Here is a 20,421-nt window from a genome sequence, read left to right as displayed (position 1 = left end):
GATCTGAAACATGTAACTGAGGCTCTGAATACAATTATGAGAAACAAATAAACCAAACTGGGCAGTCTGCCCAGAGACAACAGTCAGATGTAAACTTTGGAGACAGACAGAAAGGAAGATGCTAGGGCAAGAGGGAGATTGGAAGGGGGATAAGGTGCAGAGAGAAGGGGGAGCCATGAATGAGGGACAGGGAGAGGCAGGGAGGGAGGGTGGAGGGAGGACTCATTGACCAGAGCAATAGTAGTGAATTAAAACAGTAGTGAAGGAGCAAAGGAAACAGAAAAGTCTGGCCCAAAGCTTTGAATGTATTCACAAAAGCCCTTGTCTCAGCACTCCTGTGGGAGATTCACACAGACGCATGTCCAATTTACATGGTTTTTGCCCCAGAGTAAATGTATTACTAATCCTCACAAATGGACAAGCCAACCACCATCGTTGGATGAATTTCAATAGCAATGAAAACAGTATTTTCTAATTACTATTCAAAGCTTCAGATGAATCTGCATCTTTGCTCAGTACAGAGAAATTCATCATTGCTTAAATATTGAACCTATTCAACTATAAAGCAATAACAAATAGAAGAAAATACATGCAGCTCTATGACCCCTTAACCCGCAAGTACAGGCAGAGTGACGAGGCTCATTCTTTCCTGGGAATTGGGGCGTTTCTTTATGCTCGATTTTCCAATAAGATGGGCCCATCACACTTAGTCGTCTTTTAGGACTTGGAACTACAAAACTTAAGTGTCACAATGGTTTTAAGTCAAATGATATCATCCACAGAGGAGTAGACTCTGTATGCTCAGAATAAACAGCTAACAATTTTATTTCCCCCCAAAGTGAAAGTATCTAAAACTACAGTTTATAAACATTACCCAGATGTACAATATAGAATAATGGCCTGAGGACTGGACAAGGAGATGTAGCTTCTAACTCCAACTCTGTCTTAGGTCATCTAAATAACAATAATGACAACTATAATAATAGCAGCCTATTTAATTGGGTCGAAAGCTTTAACACTCCCCACCCCCACTGCCCATTTAATACCATCTTACAATCAATATTATCTTGAAATCACTGTGGCAAATTGTATTATAATTTTGTGAAAACTTCCACTCATACATTCTGAGATCAAGAAAGCATCAATCTCTCTTAAATGTAATGAATTGCAGATTATGGAAGACCAGTAAGTAGTGTTTATTTGCCAGGCACTATAACTTTATATCTACTAATACAATCCATCTCCCAACAACTCTTGGCAGGAAAACTGTTATTGACTCCATTTTCCAGATGCAGAAATTGAGGCCCAGAGAGGTTCAGTAATTTGCTCAAGATCACGCAACCAGTTATTGGCAGAGCCAGTTTGAAACCCCAAAAGTCTGGCAGCCAGGTCTGTGCTCGGAGCCCCCCAGGCTCATTGTGGTACGTAATGTGGGACTTAACACGAGGTCTCTCCAGCATTCAGTACCTCACAGCTTCCTATTAGTCCCCAGAATGAGACCAGTGGACGAAATCATCTCTAGAGTCCCATCCAGCTTTAAAACTTAAGGTTCTCTGACATGAAAACCAGCACATCCCATCCCCTTGTAATTTTAATTTCATTTCTTAAATTCTTTACAGAAGGACACTGTATGTATCTCCAGTTACAAAGAAAAAGAAAAACTTACAGGACAAAACTGAGTCATTTTGTTCTTAGTTAAATAATGGCAATTTTAAATACAGCAAATATTATCCTTTAGGAAATCTGGTCACTACTTTTGCATCACCTTCTGTCTAGTCCAGCTGTCTTCTTCAATTTCTGGAGCATTGGATACAGGGGGACAAACAAAATCATAGCAAATAAATATGCCAGAATCTAGCCCATAGCACCTAATCTGACCTTGTGACTATTGAAATAGGAACAATAAAGCACACACATACGTACACTTCACACACACACACACACACACGCACACAGAATCTCTGTGTGAATACTATTGTACATTGAATTGAGGACTCTTGAAACAAAGGAATTTTCTCCACTAACTTTAGAATCACTGAAAAGTCCATGACTGTATGAAACGACATAAAACACGACAAATCAGAATGTTAGTCTGTCTTCAAATCACACAAACACCTTACTTCTCTACTTCCTTGGAATGTCCGGACTGGTCATACTAAAAAGATACCACAGACTCTTTTTCAGATCTTTCATACAATAAGAAGTCAAAAATGAAAACTTCACACACAAAAAATCAACCACATTCTAACGTCCCTCCATCAAGGGCTTATCTGAAAGGATTGTCCAAAAGAAGGAGAACTAGAGCATAACTTAACCCTGCTTCTGTGACAACTTCTTCTAGCTATAGACAGGAATTTCCTGTTTTAAAAGTGAATTCCAAAACAATTGTCTAAGTTTTTGGCAGAATTTATTCATAGCCAACCCACTAGTTTACTGGGCCAAGTCTGGAAAATGTAGAAATTGTGTGAAGTAGCATTCCAGGTAAACACCAACTTAGCTACCTTAAAAATGAGGCTCTCCTGGGATGGTCCATCTTGCAGGTAGCAGGACCTATATTCGGGCTGTTTGGCTCTTAAGCTGCCTAGCCAACCCTCCTTCCCATCCCCCACCCATCGCTCAAGACTTCCTAGAGGACAAGCTACCGTTTTATTCACCACACTGTGTCTCATGGGCAGGCCAGGCAGGCTGCTGACATATAGGAGATGAACACATATCTTCCAGCTAAATGACTTAATAAAAGAATGAACAATTTAGATGAACAAATGCCCAAGTATATCAGCCCCTGGAAAAATCTCTCAGATCCTGGGTGGTAATGAAAGGAGAGATGGGAGGCCAAACTAGCAGTCAGAAAGTTCAGGTGTGTGAGCTAACATGGTTCCCAAGCCAGAAGGCAGAGTCTTTCTAGAATCTTCCATCTCACTCATCCCCTTCAGACAATGAGTCACCAAGTCCTTCTACCTTCCTTTCATAGGTGAAAACCACACCCTCCTCCTGCTTTCACTTAGCTGCTCCCACTACACACGACCGATAGAGTCTCAAGGAATAGCAGCACCCCTTTCTCCTACCCCGCTTCTAAACAAATTGAGAAACTAATTTTTAAAAAAGTGTTGCAAACAGAAAGGAAAATGGCACCTTTATTTCTAGGAACTCCAGTTCGGAGGTTGTGGTTTTAGGTCTACAGCCAAATGGCTAATACTGAACCCAAGTGTGGGCAGCGTGAGACGAAAGGTGTTCTACTCGTGGGCAGAAGAGCTTCCTGCAGAGGGCAGCTCCCTCCCAAGAGGAACACAGAAAGCTGCTGACATGTCGACTTGAGTTCTCCCAAATTTACCAATCAGGGAGTTACTCCAGGCCAGGAGTAATACTAGTGCCGCTCCCTTCATTTGGAAGTCAACGGAAGGAGTCAGAAGAATAATCCACGTACCCCTTCAGGACGCCCCCTGAATCTGTCCACGGCTGCCCTCGCTAAAAACCTGCCGCGCTCCCTCCTGACACCCGCCCGCCTCCTACTGCTGTCATGGCCACGTGAACCTGCTTCCCTCTCCAGGTGTGAACCCAACTCAGACCGTCCTCTCCTCTCTCGTGGCTTAGCCCTGCATCCTGCCTCATCTGACCTGCTGCTGTTTTGTCTCCTTTTCGGCCCTGACCACAAGCCCTCACTCACCTTCCCAGACTCGCTTCAAGGTCGTCTCAGGTAAGAAGTCCTTGAGAACATCCCCAGCTAAAGCTCTCCCGTCACATGCATCCGTGAGCCACTCATGGCTCCTCTAGTCCTTTATTATATCCCATCCACCAGACTGTCGGCCCCTGAAGTCAACAATTTCTTGTATTTTTAACCCCTTCCCACGCCCCCAATACACAGCACAGATTCTGGTACACGAACACCTACAGATATGTGTTGTATTAAAGAGATGCAAGTAGCTAAACAAAGTATAGGACATAAAAATTCTAGACGCATGAAATGCCATGGTGGTTCACAGGGAAGAAAGAGCAAACCCAGCTGAGAGCACCTGGCATATTAAAGGAAGAGGTTAAGCATTCTAAACAAAGATATACCTATGGGAAATCAAACAAAATTTCATTTTAAAAAGTTAATATTGAAATGAGCAAGGTTTGATGGTTAAACACATGGAAAGAATACCCAAAGGGGGCGGGGGGGCAGCAAGGCAGAAGACACAAACTAAGGAAGATGAGAGATATATTTGGGGGGCACTGAGGCTCCCCGTTTGGCCGGGCTATCGAGTGCCTCTAGAAGACCAGCCTGACAGAGGCTGGAGACGGAGTCTGGCTACGGCATACCCAGGACCACGAGTACCAAATAAATTTTGACTTCATATACAGACAATGGGAGTCAAAGAACATTTCCTAAAAGAGTAGCTGGTTAATTATGACCAGGAAACTATAAAATCTGGATCCTTATAGTACTGATAATAAGAATTTGTTTTCCAATGACTTCCAAATTTCTCAGGATCATAGTGACCGTGGGCTTATAATAGTTTGATAATCTCTGTGGAACATTAGTGAGCATAATAAAATGACTAATAAACTATTTAGGATGATCGTGAGACTACATACTAATTTGTAGTCATTTTTCATTTTTCCTTTTGATTCTTTCAACCTACTCCTGCATGTTTCATCTGTCTAACGACTCTGTACTTGCCACTGGCCCATCATGAATAATAAGCATCACCAATTTCCCAGTTCTCTTAATAGCCAATAACACAAAATGCTGATTTCAGGCGATAACCACCAGTACCATCTGTTTCTACTTCACTATTTCTTCTTCCCTATTCTACTTCCAACTATGGTGTGCTTCAGAGATCACTCTTCAAAGAATAGTAGACAATCAGCAAAATAGGACCACGTAGAAATAATTGAGATGTCCGATTTCAGGACTAGAGGTGAACAAATGGATCAGACAAATAAAGGGTCTCTAGACCCACCTGCAGTCAATTCTGAGTTACAGCAGAACGACTTGGAACAAATTCCAAGATGGCTCTTCCAAAACGGCACCAACAGTAGCAGCTGGGAGTTATAAGCTTGTGTTTGCCCCCCTGCCACCAGCTATGTGCTGTTGGTCAAGTCACCTAGCATACTGGGCTTGATTTCCTAATCTATACAATGAAAGGAATAAACAAAGTCCCAACAGGAAACCCATGCATGCCTAGTAACTGTCAGCTGAAGACCCCCTTTGAAGGGGAGCCAGGACTCCCTTCAAGGAGGGAGATGACTTTCCCAGGAGTGGCGTCCTGCCCTGGACCACTCACTGCCAGAATAGCACTCTACTTTATTGTCTAATGCTGGGTTCCCAGGAAACTCTCAGATGTGATCTGAAGTGCAGGTGGTTTATAGGGAAGTACCTTGACAATCACACCTATGAAAGGCAAGGGACAGAGACAGGACCTTGTTTGTGATGAGCTTGTAACATAGGACTCGACCAATTCCTCGGGGAGCTCGAGACTCAAGATGGTCCTTCGAGGGGTCCCAAATTGTACCCCTGCCTCAAGTAGTTGTTGGGGGGGGGGCTGCTCCCTTGCCTTGAGTAACAGTAATTTCTGGAGAGTCGCTGGCTGTAACCAATCAGAGACGAAGTCTCTATGCAGCTGCGGATGCGAGGGGCTCATTCCTGGAGGGGCTCACTGGACAGAGAAGGAGAGCCCCTGCATTCATCCCCAAATCTTCTGAAAGTACGAAGAAAAGAAGGAAAAAAGAAGAAGCACGGTGAAAAAGAGAGAGAGAACTGGATTAAAAAGACACAGCAAGGAAATCAATTTGAGCATCCCAGAGCCTCGCTAGCTCTATGACCTCGCCAAAGTTGTCTCATTTCTTTGTGCTTCAGTCTCTTTCTTTGTAAGGTGATCTGAGGTCACTTTTACCACAAAGATATCCATGATTCTGTTCCATATTTCATTTCATTCTTGGTCGATTTTCAAAGCCTTTTGTTACCTACCTCGAGGCTTACCAATATCACTAAAGAAAACTAAACCATACATATCGAAAGTCCCCAGTAGAATTTGAGATTCATTTTCGTGAGGTGTGAGGAGATGATCAGCGGAGCAGCAGCAAATTCAAACCTACACCCGACAGTGGACACGCAGTAATCCCAAGACTAAATGAGATTTGCAGGCAGGAGCTCGGGGGTTTTGACATTAGACTGAATACAATTATTCAGTTAGTTGTAGCTTTTTTACCCGTGCTCCCCCTTGTGAGGCAATTTTCCTTATTGGAAGTAAAGCAACCCCAACCAAAGCATTTAGAAATGATACGTTTCCTGTTCTTATTATCCTGCACAAAGGAATGACTATTTGAAGTACAACCGGGGGAAGGAATTGGCTTTTTATTACATAGTTCATGTGCTGATGGCTTTAGGAATGGAGAAAGGTTCCCTAAGGAAATACTGTCTCTCAAAACAAGCTCGCAGGGTAAACAACAGGACAGGTCTTTCCAGAGAGAGAGACAATGGAGACAATCATTAAAAGACAATTAAACAAACAAAGTAGATGTGACACAAGATGTAAAAAGCAAGCTGTTCACAACAGAAACATCATGTCTTAAGATGTACTTTCGTAGCAGTGTGCACAATATACCTGGGATCCCCCAACAATTTGTACAAGTGGACACTTCGGTCATCGCTGTTCAAGCAGCAGTTTGCCATCATCAGAAGTGTCTGGATGCTGATGGGAACCACTTTGAGCACCTCTTGTAATTGCAGAAGTCAAACGTGACTTGCATTCATCTTTTGTTATTGGTATATATTGAGTATTAGAATTTTAATACAGCTTTTTCCTTTCTTGAAATGTGTATACATTTTTTGGCACCCTCTGTATGTTGTCCAAATGGTGCCACTTACACCTTTCCAACCAACAAACAAGCTGTTGATCTTTAAAATAAAAATACCCCACAAAAATGAATATATGAATGTTGCCTACACATCTGAATTTATACTTCAGCACTTTCAAACAAATGCCAACGGCTCAGTGTCACGGAGAGTAAAAATCCCACCAATCAGATATTCTATCCACTCACCTCACCTGAACACATAGTCAAGTAAACAAACTAAAACATACAATTCCAAGCAGATATCATGTCACAGAACCATTTCAGATACTTTGTTCATAAAGTATAGCCACCTGTATTCCAAGTTTCATCTCAAAAAGCTCAGGTGTTAGACCCTTTGCTGCTTCTTTTCCTTGATTCTTATGGTGACCCTTTGTCTGAAGCTAGTCCTCTAACAGATTCCACATTTTTAAGGAAACAAATGACATTTTAATTTTAATTGTGTTTCTTAAATTCTTTGTATGTTATGTATTCCTCTCCATTTACAGCAGAAAATAGATGTGAGGCATAATGGACTTGGCTTAATTTATAGCAAAGGGCTATTTAAATATAGTCTCATGTAAATGTATACATCCACACACCCCAATCCACACACACAGCTCAATAAGGGTTTTCTTTTTTTCTGAAGTTGATTATGTCAATTCTGATTTTAGTAACGTGGGAAGGCAGACACAGCTCTACTAGGAACCATTCTAATCATACCAGACACACAAAATAACTTTACCATTTTATAACAAAAAGGAGGAAAATAGAGATGTGATAAAGTAGATCAATGTATGAATTCAAAAGGATTCATGATCCTACGACCCTTGAATCCAGAGCGAGGACGCAGAACCAACGGAATGATAAATTAAAGATCAAATATTTAAAATGTTTTCTAGTTAAAAATTCACTTAAATTGTCATATAAACCCAATTTCCAATCACTTGAAACAATTACCAAACAATATGATTTTTAATAAAAAACACAGTAGTATTCTACTCAATACTAAGCATTGAAAACAGTTAAGTCAACAATATGTAAATTAGTGAAGTTGAAAGGTCTTCAGCAATGCTAAAAGTACATACTTTATTTTTTCTTAAATATACAAGTTAAACTATTTTGATCCATAAAAAGATGGAATTTCATCAATAAAAATAACAGTCCAAGTTGGAATATGCTCAGAAGAAAACATGGCTACAGAGAATTTTTTTAAGAGTAAAATGTCAAAGTCTAAAAAAAGGTCACTGAAAATATGATAGGGTTTTCATAAGCTATTTTTAGATCCAACAAAGATCATGGCTCCAGATTCCTCCTCATTTAATTGTTTAACAAAAAATATACTAAGGACCTACTATGTGATCAGGGTTATATTTACGTGTGGGTAAGCAAGTGGTAGGATAAGCAGCAAATAAATACAAAGGAACAGGAATGTTTTAAAAATTAGAGGTTTAATGAGAGGATAGTGAAGAAATTAAAGACACAAACAAGATGGATTTCCACCACAACCACGACAGCAGCTCAATAACTTGATATCAACTCATCCTAAAAGGCTTGTGCCCGGACCTAAACCCTTCCAAAGGCCTCAAAAAAATGTGGTTATTCAACAGCAAAGGACACGAGACGACTGAGGGGAATCAGGGCTCCTCTGATGCAGAGGGTCCCCAGTTTTAGAGTTGATCCTCTGATTTTCCCAGCAGTAAAATAACTTTATCCTAGTGAGTGGAGGTTTTCAGAGCAGGGAAATGACCCTCAAAGCCCCCGCTGTTTTATTTACCAGCAAGTGCACTCTAACCAATAATGTCCTTTTGTCGTGAACCTTCATTTAACAATAATTCACTCTGCATTCTCATGATAAAAATGTTATCACTGTGCGGCTGTTCCTCTGTGATGTGGCACAGCTCTGTGGGCTGAGATGACCAATAGGGAACCAGGCTTCTCTACTTCCGCAAAAGGCATTAAAGGATATAACTTGCAGGTCCCTATTTTCATCCTGGGCGTAAGCAATGGAGAGTACTCACGAATGCCTGGTAGTAATCCTCTAGCATGACTATACTCTCGTTTTCTTATGGCACCTAAAGCAGAATGGTGGCATAATGGAAAGCGTACTACATCAGAATGACCCCATGTCATCTTCGCTATAAAATCAGGGCAAGTCATTTAAGCTGCCAAGGCCCGGTTTCCTCACCGATAAACTTGGGATAATGATGGACAACCCTCTGACAGTCTCTGTGATGATACATGAGATTAATTTCAGAAATGTGTTCCAGTTTCGAAAGCAGTTTCATGGGCATACTCACGGAGATATCTCCCGGGGGCTGGCATAAGAGAAGGGCAACTTCTCAAGTAGGTAGTGGAATAATTCCCCATATTAACAGCTGTCTCAAATCCATAGTTTTGACACCAGAGGGAAATACAAGATATGAATTACAAACCATTTACAGAGGGAAGATGTGTGCGTCTGCCCCAGACCTCCATTCACTTTGTGTGTGGGCAGGTACCAAGGCCATCCCAGGTAGAGGGCTATTCCAGAAAAAAGATAATTAAAAGTTCGTAATGCTCCGGAAAATCAGGACAGCCTCTCAGCTCTACGTTGCGCTCTGTGACTCTAAAGAATTTGCTAATTATTTTACATGCTGACATTATTATTGATACTAGATAGCCTGCCACTTTGTCAGCAGATTACCTAACAAGCAGTTAATTTGTCCTGGGGAGAACCACATACAATGAGTTGAAACTTTCCTTCAAAAATTATCTTTCATTTTTGGTCACCTAATCCATAAAACTTTTGTTTGTTGTTTGTTTGTTTGTTTGTTTGTTTGAAGGGCTACTTCTCAGTCATTGCAATTCTTTGAAGCACACAGACAAAACAAAGACGGGGGAAAATTGGGGGGCTGCAACCACAATGATAAGATGGGAGGGGGTCGTGGGCTGGTAGAGAGGGGCATGGAGCCTGGCACGGGATTTCAGCATGCCAAGGCCACTCGCCTGTTGTGAGCAGGGGATAGCCTGCCTTTCGGCTTCTGTGGTGGCATCTTTAAAACAGAATTATCAGAGCCCGCTTCCTTGGCTGCCATGACCTCATGAGTAAGTGGGTATAAAGTTTTCAGGGGGGAAGTGGCACCTTCAAAGCTCAGTAATTGTTAACTACTATTATTACAATGAACACAAATATACTAAACTTGTCGATCATCAAGCCGACCAGATATCTATGAATAATCGTTTTTGTTCTGTGAGCTCGGATGTTTTTAAGAAAGAGAACTGATTACAACATTGAGTCTGGTCTTTACCTAGGAGGCAATCAGTCCTCTAATCTCATCCTCTGAACTTGTTCTCTCTGTCATTATGTGTTTCCTGCCCCTCCATCCTCAGTCTCAGACGTGTCCTTTGTGAGCTACCTCTGCGAGTAAGACCTTGCAAGGCCTGGCCTCCGTCTTCGATTTAACTCAGATGCCCCCACAATTTGACTCCAGTATTCAACTGGGTCAAAAGCTTCAAGCGCACCTATCAGTAGCCTTTTCCTGACTTCTCTACCTTGCCAAAAAAGTGGGTTCCTGGCAGCCAGAAGGTCAATCTGTAAGTATAAGAAAAATGCCTCAATTTTTTTCTCCGGAAATTTTGATTCTCTTTCCACTGCTACATCTGCTTGGAAAAAAAGAGAAGAAAAAAAAAATGCAGCAAAGGAATTTACCACAGAAAGAGTAGCAAACAAAAAATATTTTAATAACATTTGTACACATTGCTCAGGGCTTCTAAAGTCGCAATTATGAGTTCATGCAGTGTTGGCAACTGTTTTTCATTTTGTTACTAGTTTAGAATTTAAATAAGAAATGATAGAACGAGCACATCTACTGCACAACGTCACAGAGCTCTACGGCTCGACACAGTCCCTACTCCTTCAACACTGGAATGGGGGAAACATGGGCCATGAGTTTATATTTCATTACTGAGGAAAGTTCAGTGATGGCTAATGATCATTCACGTCAGAAGTTTGAAAGTTGTACGTCTTGAGGTTTTAACTAGCACGTTTGAAAATATCTGCCCACAGGCTTCCACTGTCCTCGGTGCGGTGTCGCAGGCTTGGGAAGGACGCAGGCTCCTCACGTATTTCTGTCCCTTCTCCCAGGGTTCCAAGGTCCTCACAGAACCCACGGGAATCACTTCCCATGAGAGAAACCATATCAAACACGGAACAGGAAGGTTTTCAGGAACAATTAGGGAACTCCTGTTAGAAAATATTCACTTTTCCCCAAAAGGCTAAGCTCCTCCTCCGCCAATTTACCGGTGTTGTTATGGTTGTTGTTTTAGAAAACACGTGCATCCATTAGATATTTGGGGAATCGCAGACACTGTCCAGAACTGACATTATTCAGAGCGTACCGTGTTTCCCCAAAAATAAGACCGGGTCTTATATTAAGGTTTGCTCTAAAAGACGCATTAGGGCTTATGTTCAGGGGATGTCCTCCGGAAAAATTATGCTAGGGCTTATTTTCCGGTTAGGTCGTATTTTGGGGGAAACATGGTAGCTCTGTTCTTACGCACACTTCCTCCTTACCCCTTATCACTTACACCCACACTTAGCACGTGGGACAGGCAGTCTCCTCCTGCAAATGACCACTTACCTTGTTCTGGGATCACTGGCCTCCCTGCCTGGCTTCTCAGACACTGAACTTATAGAGCAAGTCTTATTCTACCTAGAGATTTAACAGAAACCAAAACGAAAAAGAGGTTTAAATTTCCATAACCAAAACAAAAAATAAAGCTACATTCTGGGGAAGTTCAGCTGACATTGACTTTACTACCATGTGGCGGAACTGCTGCTCTGGCCCACTCACACTAGGCAGACTGTGTGCTGCTGGTCATCTTGTGGCTTCTGATGAAGTAGCACTAACCAATAATACCAGTTAAAGGTTATATACAAAGTTATAACATTTATTAAAGACACTCAACATACGAGGTCAGACAATTAAGTTTGTGAACTCATCCTAGAAAAAGTGCTACAAAGCTCAGTGCTGAATATCACTATGGCCATCTTCGAAGTGCTCCCCTTGGGAAGCTATGCACTGACGCCAGTGCCTAGTCCACCTTTCAAAGTAATTTTGGAACTCTTTTTCTGGAATGGCCATCAGAGCTGTCGTCACATTACTCCTGATGTCCTGAATGTCATCAAAATGTCTTCCTTTCAATATTTCCTTTATCTTCGGGTAAAGAAAGAAGTGATTAGGGACAGATCAGGTGAGTAGGGAGGGTGTTCCAATACAGTTATTTGTTTGCTTGCTAAAAACTCCCTCACAGGCAGTGCTGTGTGAGCTGGTGCAGTGTCGTGATGCAAGAGCCAGGAATTGTTGGCAAAAAGTTCAGATCATCGAACTTTTTCACAAAGACTTTTCAGCACTTCCAAATAGTAAACATGGTTAACTGTTTGCCCAGTTGATACAAATTCATAATAATCCCTCTGATATCAAAAAAGATTAGCAACATCATTGCAACAAGTTTGCAAACATAATTGTCCAACCTCGTAAGCACAATTAAGGGTCTTGCCTCAAGTTTAGTAAATCTACATGGTTTAGGGTAATAATAAATGTAATGGTAACATTATCCATTACTGCACTGAAAACAGGACAAGTCATTTATCAAACCCGATTTTTGGTGCAGGAGGTCATATCTCACAGAAGGCAGGGAAATAAATAAATTTAGTAGGTTTTCCCAAATACACATACACAAAGAAAGAGAGAGGAGAATGAATTAACCCCAAAAAAGTGTGGGGGGGGGAGTACTTTTAACTATTAAAATGCTAGAGATGTGTTTGAAGGAGAAAAAGTAGCAATATGACTTAGAATGAAACAATATCACTTTATCAAACATAACATAATCCCACATGACAGAATGTTTATTAGCGAACTTGGTTTAGGTCCTATGGTAGACCCCTCACTCGATGCAGAAATCTCTGAAAAATCCTTTACTGTGATCACCACCCTCCCATGCCAGAGAATTCACTTCCTCACTAAGTAGTCTATCTTGGATGCAAATAACTCTCATCACTGCCTCTTCCTCAGACTGAGCCAAATCTACCTTCTGGAAACTTACACACATTGGTCTTTGCTCAGCTGTCCGAAATTTAATTTTTATCACAACAACTTTTCAACTACATTTTTTAATGTATTAAGGGTCTCAACTTCATTTATTCCTTTTTCATTATTCAAAGAGTTTATTCACTCTAGACTTTATTCAAGATGCTGTCATATATTTTAATACACCCCTGATGCCATCTAAGATGCATGATATCTAGAAGGGTCCCAAACAGTCAAGCAAAGTTGCCCAAGCTGTTTTCAGAGACACTAGTATATAAGGGAAAACATGATTATTAATTACTCAAAATCAACCCAGAATTCATTCTGTGTCAAAGGGCAGAGGGAGTTACGACAAAGTTTTTGTGAGTTGATTCCCAAGGGGAAAGGAAAGTTACTTCTCTTTTGTTTTAAATGTACAAAAAGATTCCCCAAATCACTGAAGCTATCTTATCGTCAGACCAAAGATGATACTGTTAGCTGCACTAACGCTTTGCTTTGAACCAAACAGTGGAATCTGGATCATTTATCTTCTGATTTTCATTGGAATGAAATGATTTACTGGAGGCAAAACACAAAGACATACTTCTAGCTAAGAATTACAGAAACCTTTGGCTGCATCTTTACATACCCAGTAAGTCAGGCAACATTAGCTGTTCATAGCAAGAAGAGCAAAATGCCTTACTAACAACTGTCACCTCAATAAACTTTAAAACAAAAAACAAACAAACAAATATCATTCAATAAATTTTTTTATTTCAATATTAAAAAAAGACGAAGAAGAAAAAGAGCATGCCCCAGGCTCCCCCCACCTCCCGCCAAAAACGGTCACAAAGTATCTGGTATAATTGGATAAAACATATTTGCAACTCTAGGCAAAAAATATGCTGCAGTGGCCAGGCTGACTTTCCTCCATTGTGGCTGACGATTTCTAGAAGACTGATGATGTTACCTTTGTATAAAATGATGATTTATACCCTCCAGCATAAAGTATTCACTTTGGTGTAACACAGTCGTTCAAAGTAAGTCACCATGTTCCCTGGATCCTCAAAGGTCAATCCTTCACTTCTCTTAATTCTTGGTCTAAATGCCAACTCTTCAATATGGCCCACGGTGACTAACTAAATCTACCCACACCCTCTTTCTTCCAACTCCCAATAATCTTAACCTGACAGTTTTCTTTACTCAGAGACCTTAGGCCCTTGAAATGCATGACGTGGTTTCCTGAATTATCTTGTGTGTGTGTGTGTGTGTGTGTGTGTGTACATGCATGTTAATCATTCTACCTCCCCTCACTATAAACATACACACACACACACACACACACACACACACACACGAAGATAAGATTCACAAGGACAGGATCTTTATCTGTTTACCGATATGTGCCAGGATTTCCTGGCACATAGCAGGAAATAAGTCAACATCTATTAGTTGAATGAATGAAGAAAGGAGTCTGGGCTTAGAATGACCCTGAGTCCCAATTCCACACTAGCTGTGGGACCCTGGGAAACGACCATCCTTTCTGCAGCTGTGTTTTCTGATTGGTGAAATAAGGATCTTAGGAGTGCCTTAGGATCCTCAGAAAGATGAAGTGCATTAGTGTATGTCAAGGGCTTAGAATCATGCCTGGTCACAGTAAGCTTTCAATAAACGTTAGCTCCCATAGTTATTATTATTTCAAGATACGTTCCTCGAGGTGGTAATAGATTTGTGATGATTTACGATTGCAGGCAACTGGCTCTGCTCTTATCTGACAATGCAGATCTGAGATGGTGAAAAGGGACCCCAGTCTCTTGACAGAGCAGCAGAGCTACCAAGGGTCAAACCTCATCGCTGTGGCCTCATGAGCTCCAATTCAGTCACACAAGCAATTTTGCAAAGGAGCTGTTAACAGTGTATTACTGCCTCAGACCTGCTGGAATAGAATAAACATCACAATGAAACCACTGAGTAAGTGAGAGTGAGGCTCAGAAACCTTAAAAGGCAGGGAAGGCAGCTCCTCTCTTCCTACTTGAACAGAGAGATTTGTTTATTTGGTTTAACTGGAGTCAAAGCTAATGGTTCTGATGGCTTTAAATAACCACAACTCATTTTCCAGATTTCTACACAGGGGCTGACACTTACACTTTCTGAAGTAAGATTAAGGAAAAAACAACAACAACAACAACAAAAAAGTCCTCCATTAAAGAATTTAAAGAATATACTCATCATTTAGACATTCGCTTATGCTTCTTAGAAAGCTAATGATCAGGAATGGTACGGTAACTTCTTCATGGAGCAAAATCCACATTTGCCTAATGGTTGCAAATTAAATCATTAACCTGAATGTTCACTAAGTATTTAGGAAAACAAAACACTTGGGAATCACTTACTGATTTACATATACCTTTAATCCAGGGAGAAAAGTAGGGATTTCAGGACCGATTGAGTTAGGAGCGGAGGTGGACATGAGTGGAAGATAGAAATGAGGGATGAACGGAATGACAAAAAGGAGAGGGGCATTTACTGATCTCACGGCAGTAAGAGTCTCAACTTCCCTATTATAACACGTTTCCCCAAAGCTGATCTCCTCCCTTAAGTGGTCCCTTAATGGCAAAATAAAATAAATGACTACATGCTCCAGGATTCGATTATGACAAGTCATGCCAACAAAGAGTTTCTCTCCTCATTCTAAAGAAAGACCCCAAGATTTGGGGGAATCGAGCAAGGGCATAGTAGCTAAGTTGAAGCTGGAATCAAATTTCCAGATTTTAAGTCAATACTCTGGGCTCTACACACGAACTTCCCCAAACTCCAATGTGCACGTGATGGATGATTCAGTAGTTCCAGGAGGAACCCAAGATTCTGCACTTTTGACAAACTCCCAGGTGGCGCTGCGGCCAGTCCTGTATTACAGGGAGTAGCAAGACTCCACCCCATTTCACCTGCTAAAGTTAAGTCTGGGGAATAATTTTTTGTTGTTATTTTAATGAAAAAGGTGTTTTCTAGGACAAGAGAAAGTGAGATTACATATGAAATACTGAAGTTGTAAATTTTCTAAGAACTCAACACCGTTTGTGTTGAAAACTTAAGGGGTTACATTTACATGGTGGTGTCAACTGTAAAACATACTTAAGTTCCAGATTTTTAAAGTATACACAAACACTAGTGTTTTATAGTTCAGCAATCTCTCACTGCAGGCTACGGATGTGCATTTATTTATAATTCCCCCCTTATGTTCGAAATATACCTACCATACCTAAATTGCACTACATCTACTAAAACTGTCTTAATTCTATCTCCTTTGATAACAGAGATACTATGTCCAGGGGTTGCTTTCACTTTCTTTGAAATTTGACTTTTTAGATAAGAAAGATGGCACTGACATATCAAACTCCAACAGGCTTATCTGCATAGACTTTTTATCAACCAATAACGCAGTGTAACAAAGTTGACCATCCCCAGTTACTTGCATTATAACCCTATATAGGAGACACCCAGTGTAACTGGGAGAGGAAAGATTTGTTTTTTAGGTTCTTGTAACTTCTATTTCTCTATTTTTGCCTTGCTTATCAGAAGAATCCCCACGCATTTGAAGAGAGCTGATGTAAACTAAACACAATGTGTCCCCTCCAGCCAAAACTCAGTCAAGCCTCCCAGAGCTTCCTATTGGTCCCTTTGAATCAGCTGAGCCCGAGAGGTTTTCCCTATAAAACATCCACAGTGTCTCTAAATCTGATCCCAGTAAAATTTCACTTCAGCTGAAGTGAAAATGCAGAGGTAGCATTTACGGATAACAGCTGGAGAACATTAGTTCTCTGTCTCTCCTTTTCTCTCCCAAGGGTTGAAAACTCTGCTGTTCAGACAGGAAGTCGTCATACACCACACACTGTACAATACGAGAACGGTGGGATATAAGAACAAGTTGCAGAGGATTAGGGGCACAGGACATAGGGCAGAGACACTGTGCACCTCTTGGGGTACCCTTTCCTCCCATGGTGTTCACGTAGCATAATGCATGCACACCCAGAACTGACAAGCACACACTTCACTCCCTGAAAGCTTTTCAATAACTCAGAGTAAGACGGCTTAATCTCCCATTTTTCCACAATTTTTTAAAACATGAACTCCAAGAAGTTTTGGGGAGTGGCCAAGATTCTCCAATAATCTTTTTTGGCATACTTTCACATCTGCTATCTAAAAAGACAACCTTTTATCTTTTTAAAAATGAAATTGTCACAAAAAAAAAATCTCTCTCACATAACTGCCCAGAATAAAGAAACATATGTATTTCACATATACGTGGAATTCAAAACATGACGATCTGGGAAAGAAGCATTTAAACAAAAGTTCTTGTAGATATGGTTTCGTAGGGTCGGTTTTTTTCTGTAATTTCACAAAGCCGCTGGGAACGAACACAGCCACAAACACGGGGAGAGACATCCACATTCTGTAGCCACAGCTCCAAGTTTTGAGTAGGATGATAGGAGTTTCCCAAACACCACATGCTGAATAGCCATTCTGCACTCCTACCCGTCTGCAGGCGTTGGACCCCGTTTGGAACCGCCTGTCCTCTGGGGGCGGGCTGTAAAACCGACCCTGTCTCTTCCACGCCCCTCCAGCCAAGCTCACGCAAGACCAACCTTCCTAAGTTTGGAACTACATAAATGCCTTTGCCATATGCATATCAAGGGCATGCCGTTAATCAACGGGTGACAACACCAGGGCTTGATTCAAAGAGCGGGAGGAGTGGCGAGGGGGAAGCCAACCCACACATCCATCATCCTTTTAGGAGTAGGTGGGGCTTAAAGTTTCTCCAACTTCCAAGTTCCCACTTGACAGGCAATATTTCTGTGCAATTCCCAGCCCCACGGCACAGATGGTCCTTTGCCCATCTTGAGCCCCGAGAGAGGCCAGACAAAGCCCCCCCACCCCGCCACTCCTCACCCTACGGGGCCCAAAGGTGATCAGCTTCACGAAGCTGTCAGCCCGGGGTGGGGGCGGGGGTGGGCAGGGAGCAGAGTATGGAAACCTAACTACTTGTTCCAGAAGTTTTTCCTGCTACAGGAGAGTCCAGGGGACTAGAGCACAAAGGCCTGGGAAAGTTTTCACTGCGTTAATTTTGAAAAACGTCTTCTGCCATCTGCCAAACCATCATCCTAAACCTCAGATGCCCAGGGAAGGAAAGTTGAGGCACATGCTTCAGAAACATGTCAGCAATGCAACTTGAGCCATCCCAGCAACAACCTGGGAAGTTACTTAAGGGGACCCCCACGGTGGGAAAGTATCCTCCAGGCGCCTGAGTACTCTGTGCCAAAGGGGAAGGTGACGGCCCTGACAGGGTGCCAAATGGGTGTGCGCCATGGCAGCGGGCGAGAACCTTCCTCCCCAGATGGGAGGGCGAGCAGAAGGGGGGTGGGGAGGGCGATTCGGGAGTGTGAGGACGGGCGGCCCACTCACCCTCACTGCCGTACTGTTTGCCATTGTTCGCGCCCATCCTGCCGCCGTCATGCCCGCCGTCTCCCGGGACACTCCATCGCTGGGGCGCACCGCCTGAGCGCTCCGCCCGAGGAAAGCCCGCCGGACGGGACCGTTAGCTGCGCATACCCCACACTCCGGGGCCGATGTCCGGCCGGGAGCGGCCCTTGCACTTGGGTAGAAGGGGGCGCTCCGTCCCCTCCTGGCACCCCCGATGGCTCCGGGTGGGGCCGAGCGTAGCCGCCGCTCTTAGAATCCGCGATCGGGGCCGGCGGGCGCAGCGCTGCGGAGAGCCCGCGCCCCGGGGCCGCCCAGAGGCTCGCCGCGCCGCCGCCGCGGGTTCCCCATCCGACCGCCCCGATTCCCCTGTGGTGGGCGCTGAGCCGCGCGGGCGGCCGGGGCTCCCCGGCTCGACTGCCTCCTTCGGACGCCCCTGCGCGCTCGCGACTTCCCCGGGGAGGGCGCGGCGGCCACTTGTTGCGGATGCCCTGAGCGAGCGGAGACTCGCGGCCCGGCGTTGCTCGCCCGCGGGCCGGACTTTTGTTAGCGCCAGGCGCCTCCTCTCGCCGCCCAGCGTCAATCACAGCTGGAGCCCCGGGGAGGAAGGCCGGCCCGGAGATGCGCGGCCTTTTAAAGGGGCAGCGCTCCTTTTCAGGGCTCGGGGTGCCGGCCGCAGCCTCCACGCAGGCCCTCGCGCCACCCGCGAACCGCTCTGAGCCAAGGAACGTGCTCTTGGCTCGATTTTACTATTGTTCTTTTACAGGCTTGGCCCCCAATTTGTAAGACGAGCTTCCGAACGTCGTTTGAAATCCCTTGACTTTGCCTGCAAATATGGCCTATTTTAGGGGTGGGGGCATTTCAAATAAACATGCCTCAGAGTCTGATTGTGTCTGGCAATTTCAGGTATATATGCTGTGATTCTCCTGTGGCTCCCACATTTGGGGACGGAGGCGGGAATGGAGGAGAGCGGGAGGGAAAACTTGAGGGGAACTTAGCAGGGAGTCACCGGAGAGCCAAAGACATGCACTGCCCCGGTGCGGGAGGTTTCCTGGCTCAGAACTTTTAAGAGCTTCCGAAGCAGGAAGTGTATATTCTCCCTGGTTCTATGATGTTTTTTCTTGTGGTTGGTGTTATCCTTTGTTTAATACACTGCAACCTCTTTTGGAGATTTATATGGCACTTCTAGAGCCTTAAAACGATCCTTTGGTGTTCCCTCCATTAATGGAAATAAAGAAATTCTTCCTAATGTTTTATTCCATTTCCATGTGAAGACCTAGAATTTTATAACATTGCATCTTACTAAAAACCCGTACAATCCCAGCGCAAATTTCTTTGTAGATAGGCAAGCACTCAGTTTCTCCTTATAGCTGTTAGGAGATTAAATTAAATAAACATATAGAATGATATTTACATGAATATATGTATAATATATAAGCGTATATGATACCTGCATGGAGAACCAGGATTTTTGTAATTACCAGTTTCTTAAGAGGTTTGCAATCATATGCAGAGATTGTTAGTGATTTGATTTCCTATAGATTCTATTTGGGTAATTTCCTTTAATTTGGTACAACTTTCTGTCTTAAAGGTAAGCTAAAACATCATCTTTCAAATTTTTAAAATGCAGATTTATTGTGCAGGAGAGATCATGAATTGAAAGAAAAAATCATAAATTCATCTGTTTTCAAGGACAGGATTAAATAGTTTTGTGATGCACTGGTAACATTTCAACTGCCCCAGTCCAAAGAGATTAAGGACCGAATTTTACTTCATCTTTTTCATATCTAGAATCTAACACGCTGGCCGACCAATAATGAGTGCTTCCCATGCTTCCCATTTATTGAGTTAAATTAAAATCTTGTGGCATAGGCCCTAAGTAGGAAAGACGGGTGTCAAAAATTTGGAAGCGTTAAATGAGTTTTCAGAGATTCCACCTGAACGCATAAACCCAGTCTCGAAATGAGCTGACAACTGCATTATCTTTATCTGAAGTGGGTTTCTATTCACCTGATCCCTGGGATTTTCCATCACCATTTAAGGAACTGCCCTGAATCTGATCATTTGGGAAGCTTAGTTC

The 20,421-nt window shown here is 42.8% G+C and overlaps 1 protein-coding gene across 1 annotated transcript in view; it reads right to left on the bottom strand.

Annotated features, from left to right (window-relative positions):
* FBXL7 (F-box and leucine rich repeat protein 7) overlaps positions 1 to 18,844 on the bottom strand; it is a 349,033-nt gene extending 330,189 nt beyond the window's left edge. The window contains exon 1 of the mRNA XM_033111208.1: positions 18,327 to 18,844. Within this exon, the coding sequence (XP_032967099.1) occupies positions 18,327 to 18,363 (37 nt within the window). The 5' untranslated portion in view covers positions 18,364 to 18,844. The remainder of the gene's footprint in view (positions 1 to 18,326) is intronic.
* Positions 18,845 to 20,421: the final 1,577 nt, after the last annotated feature.

Source organism: Rhinolophus ferrumequinum, chromosome 7, assembly GCF_004115265.2.
Source record: "Rhinolophus ferrumequinum isolate MPI-CBG mRhiFer1 chromosome 7, mRhiFer1_v1.p, whole genome shotgun sequence".
Taxonomy (NCBI): Eukaryota; Metazoa; Chordata; class Mammalia; order Chiroptera; family Rhinolophidae; genus Rhinolophus; species Rhinolophus ferrumequinum.
This window is presented reverse-complemented; position numbering and strand designations above follow the sequence as displayed.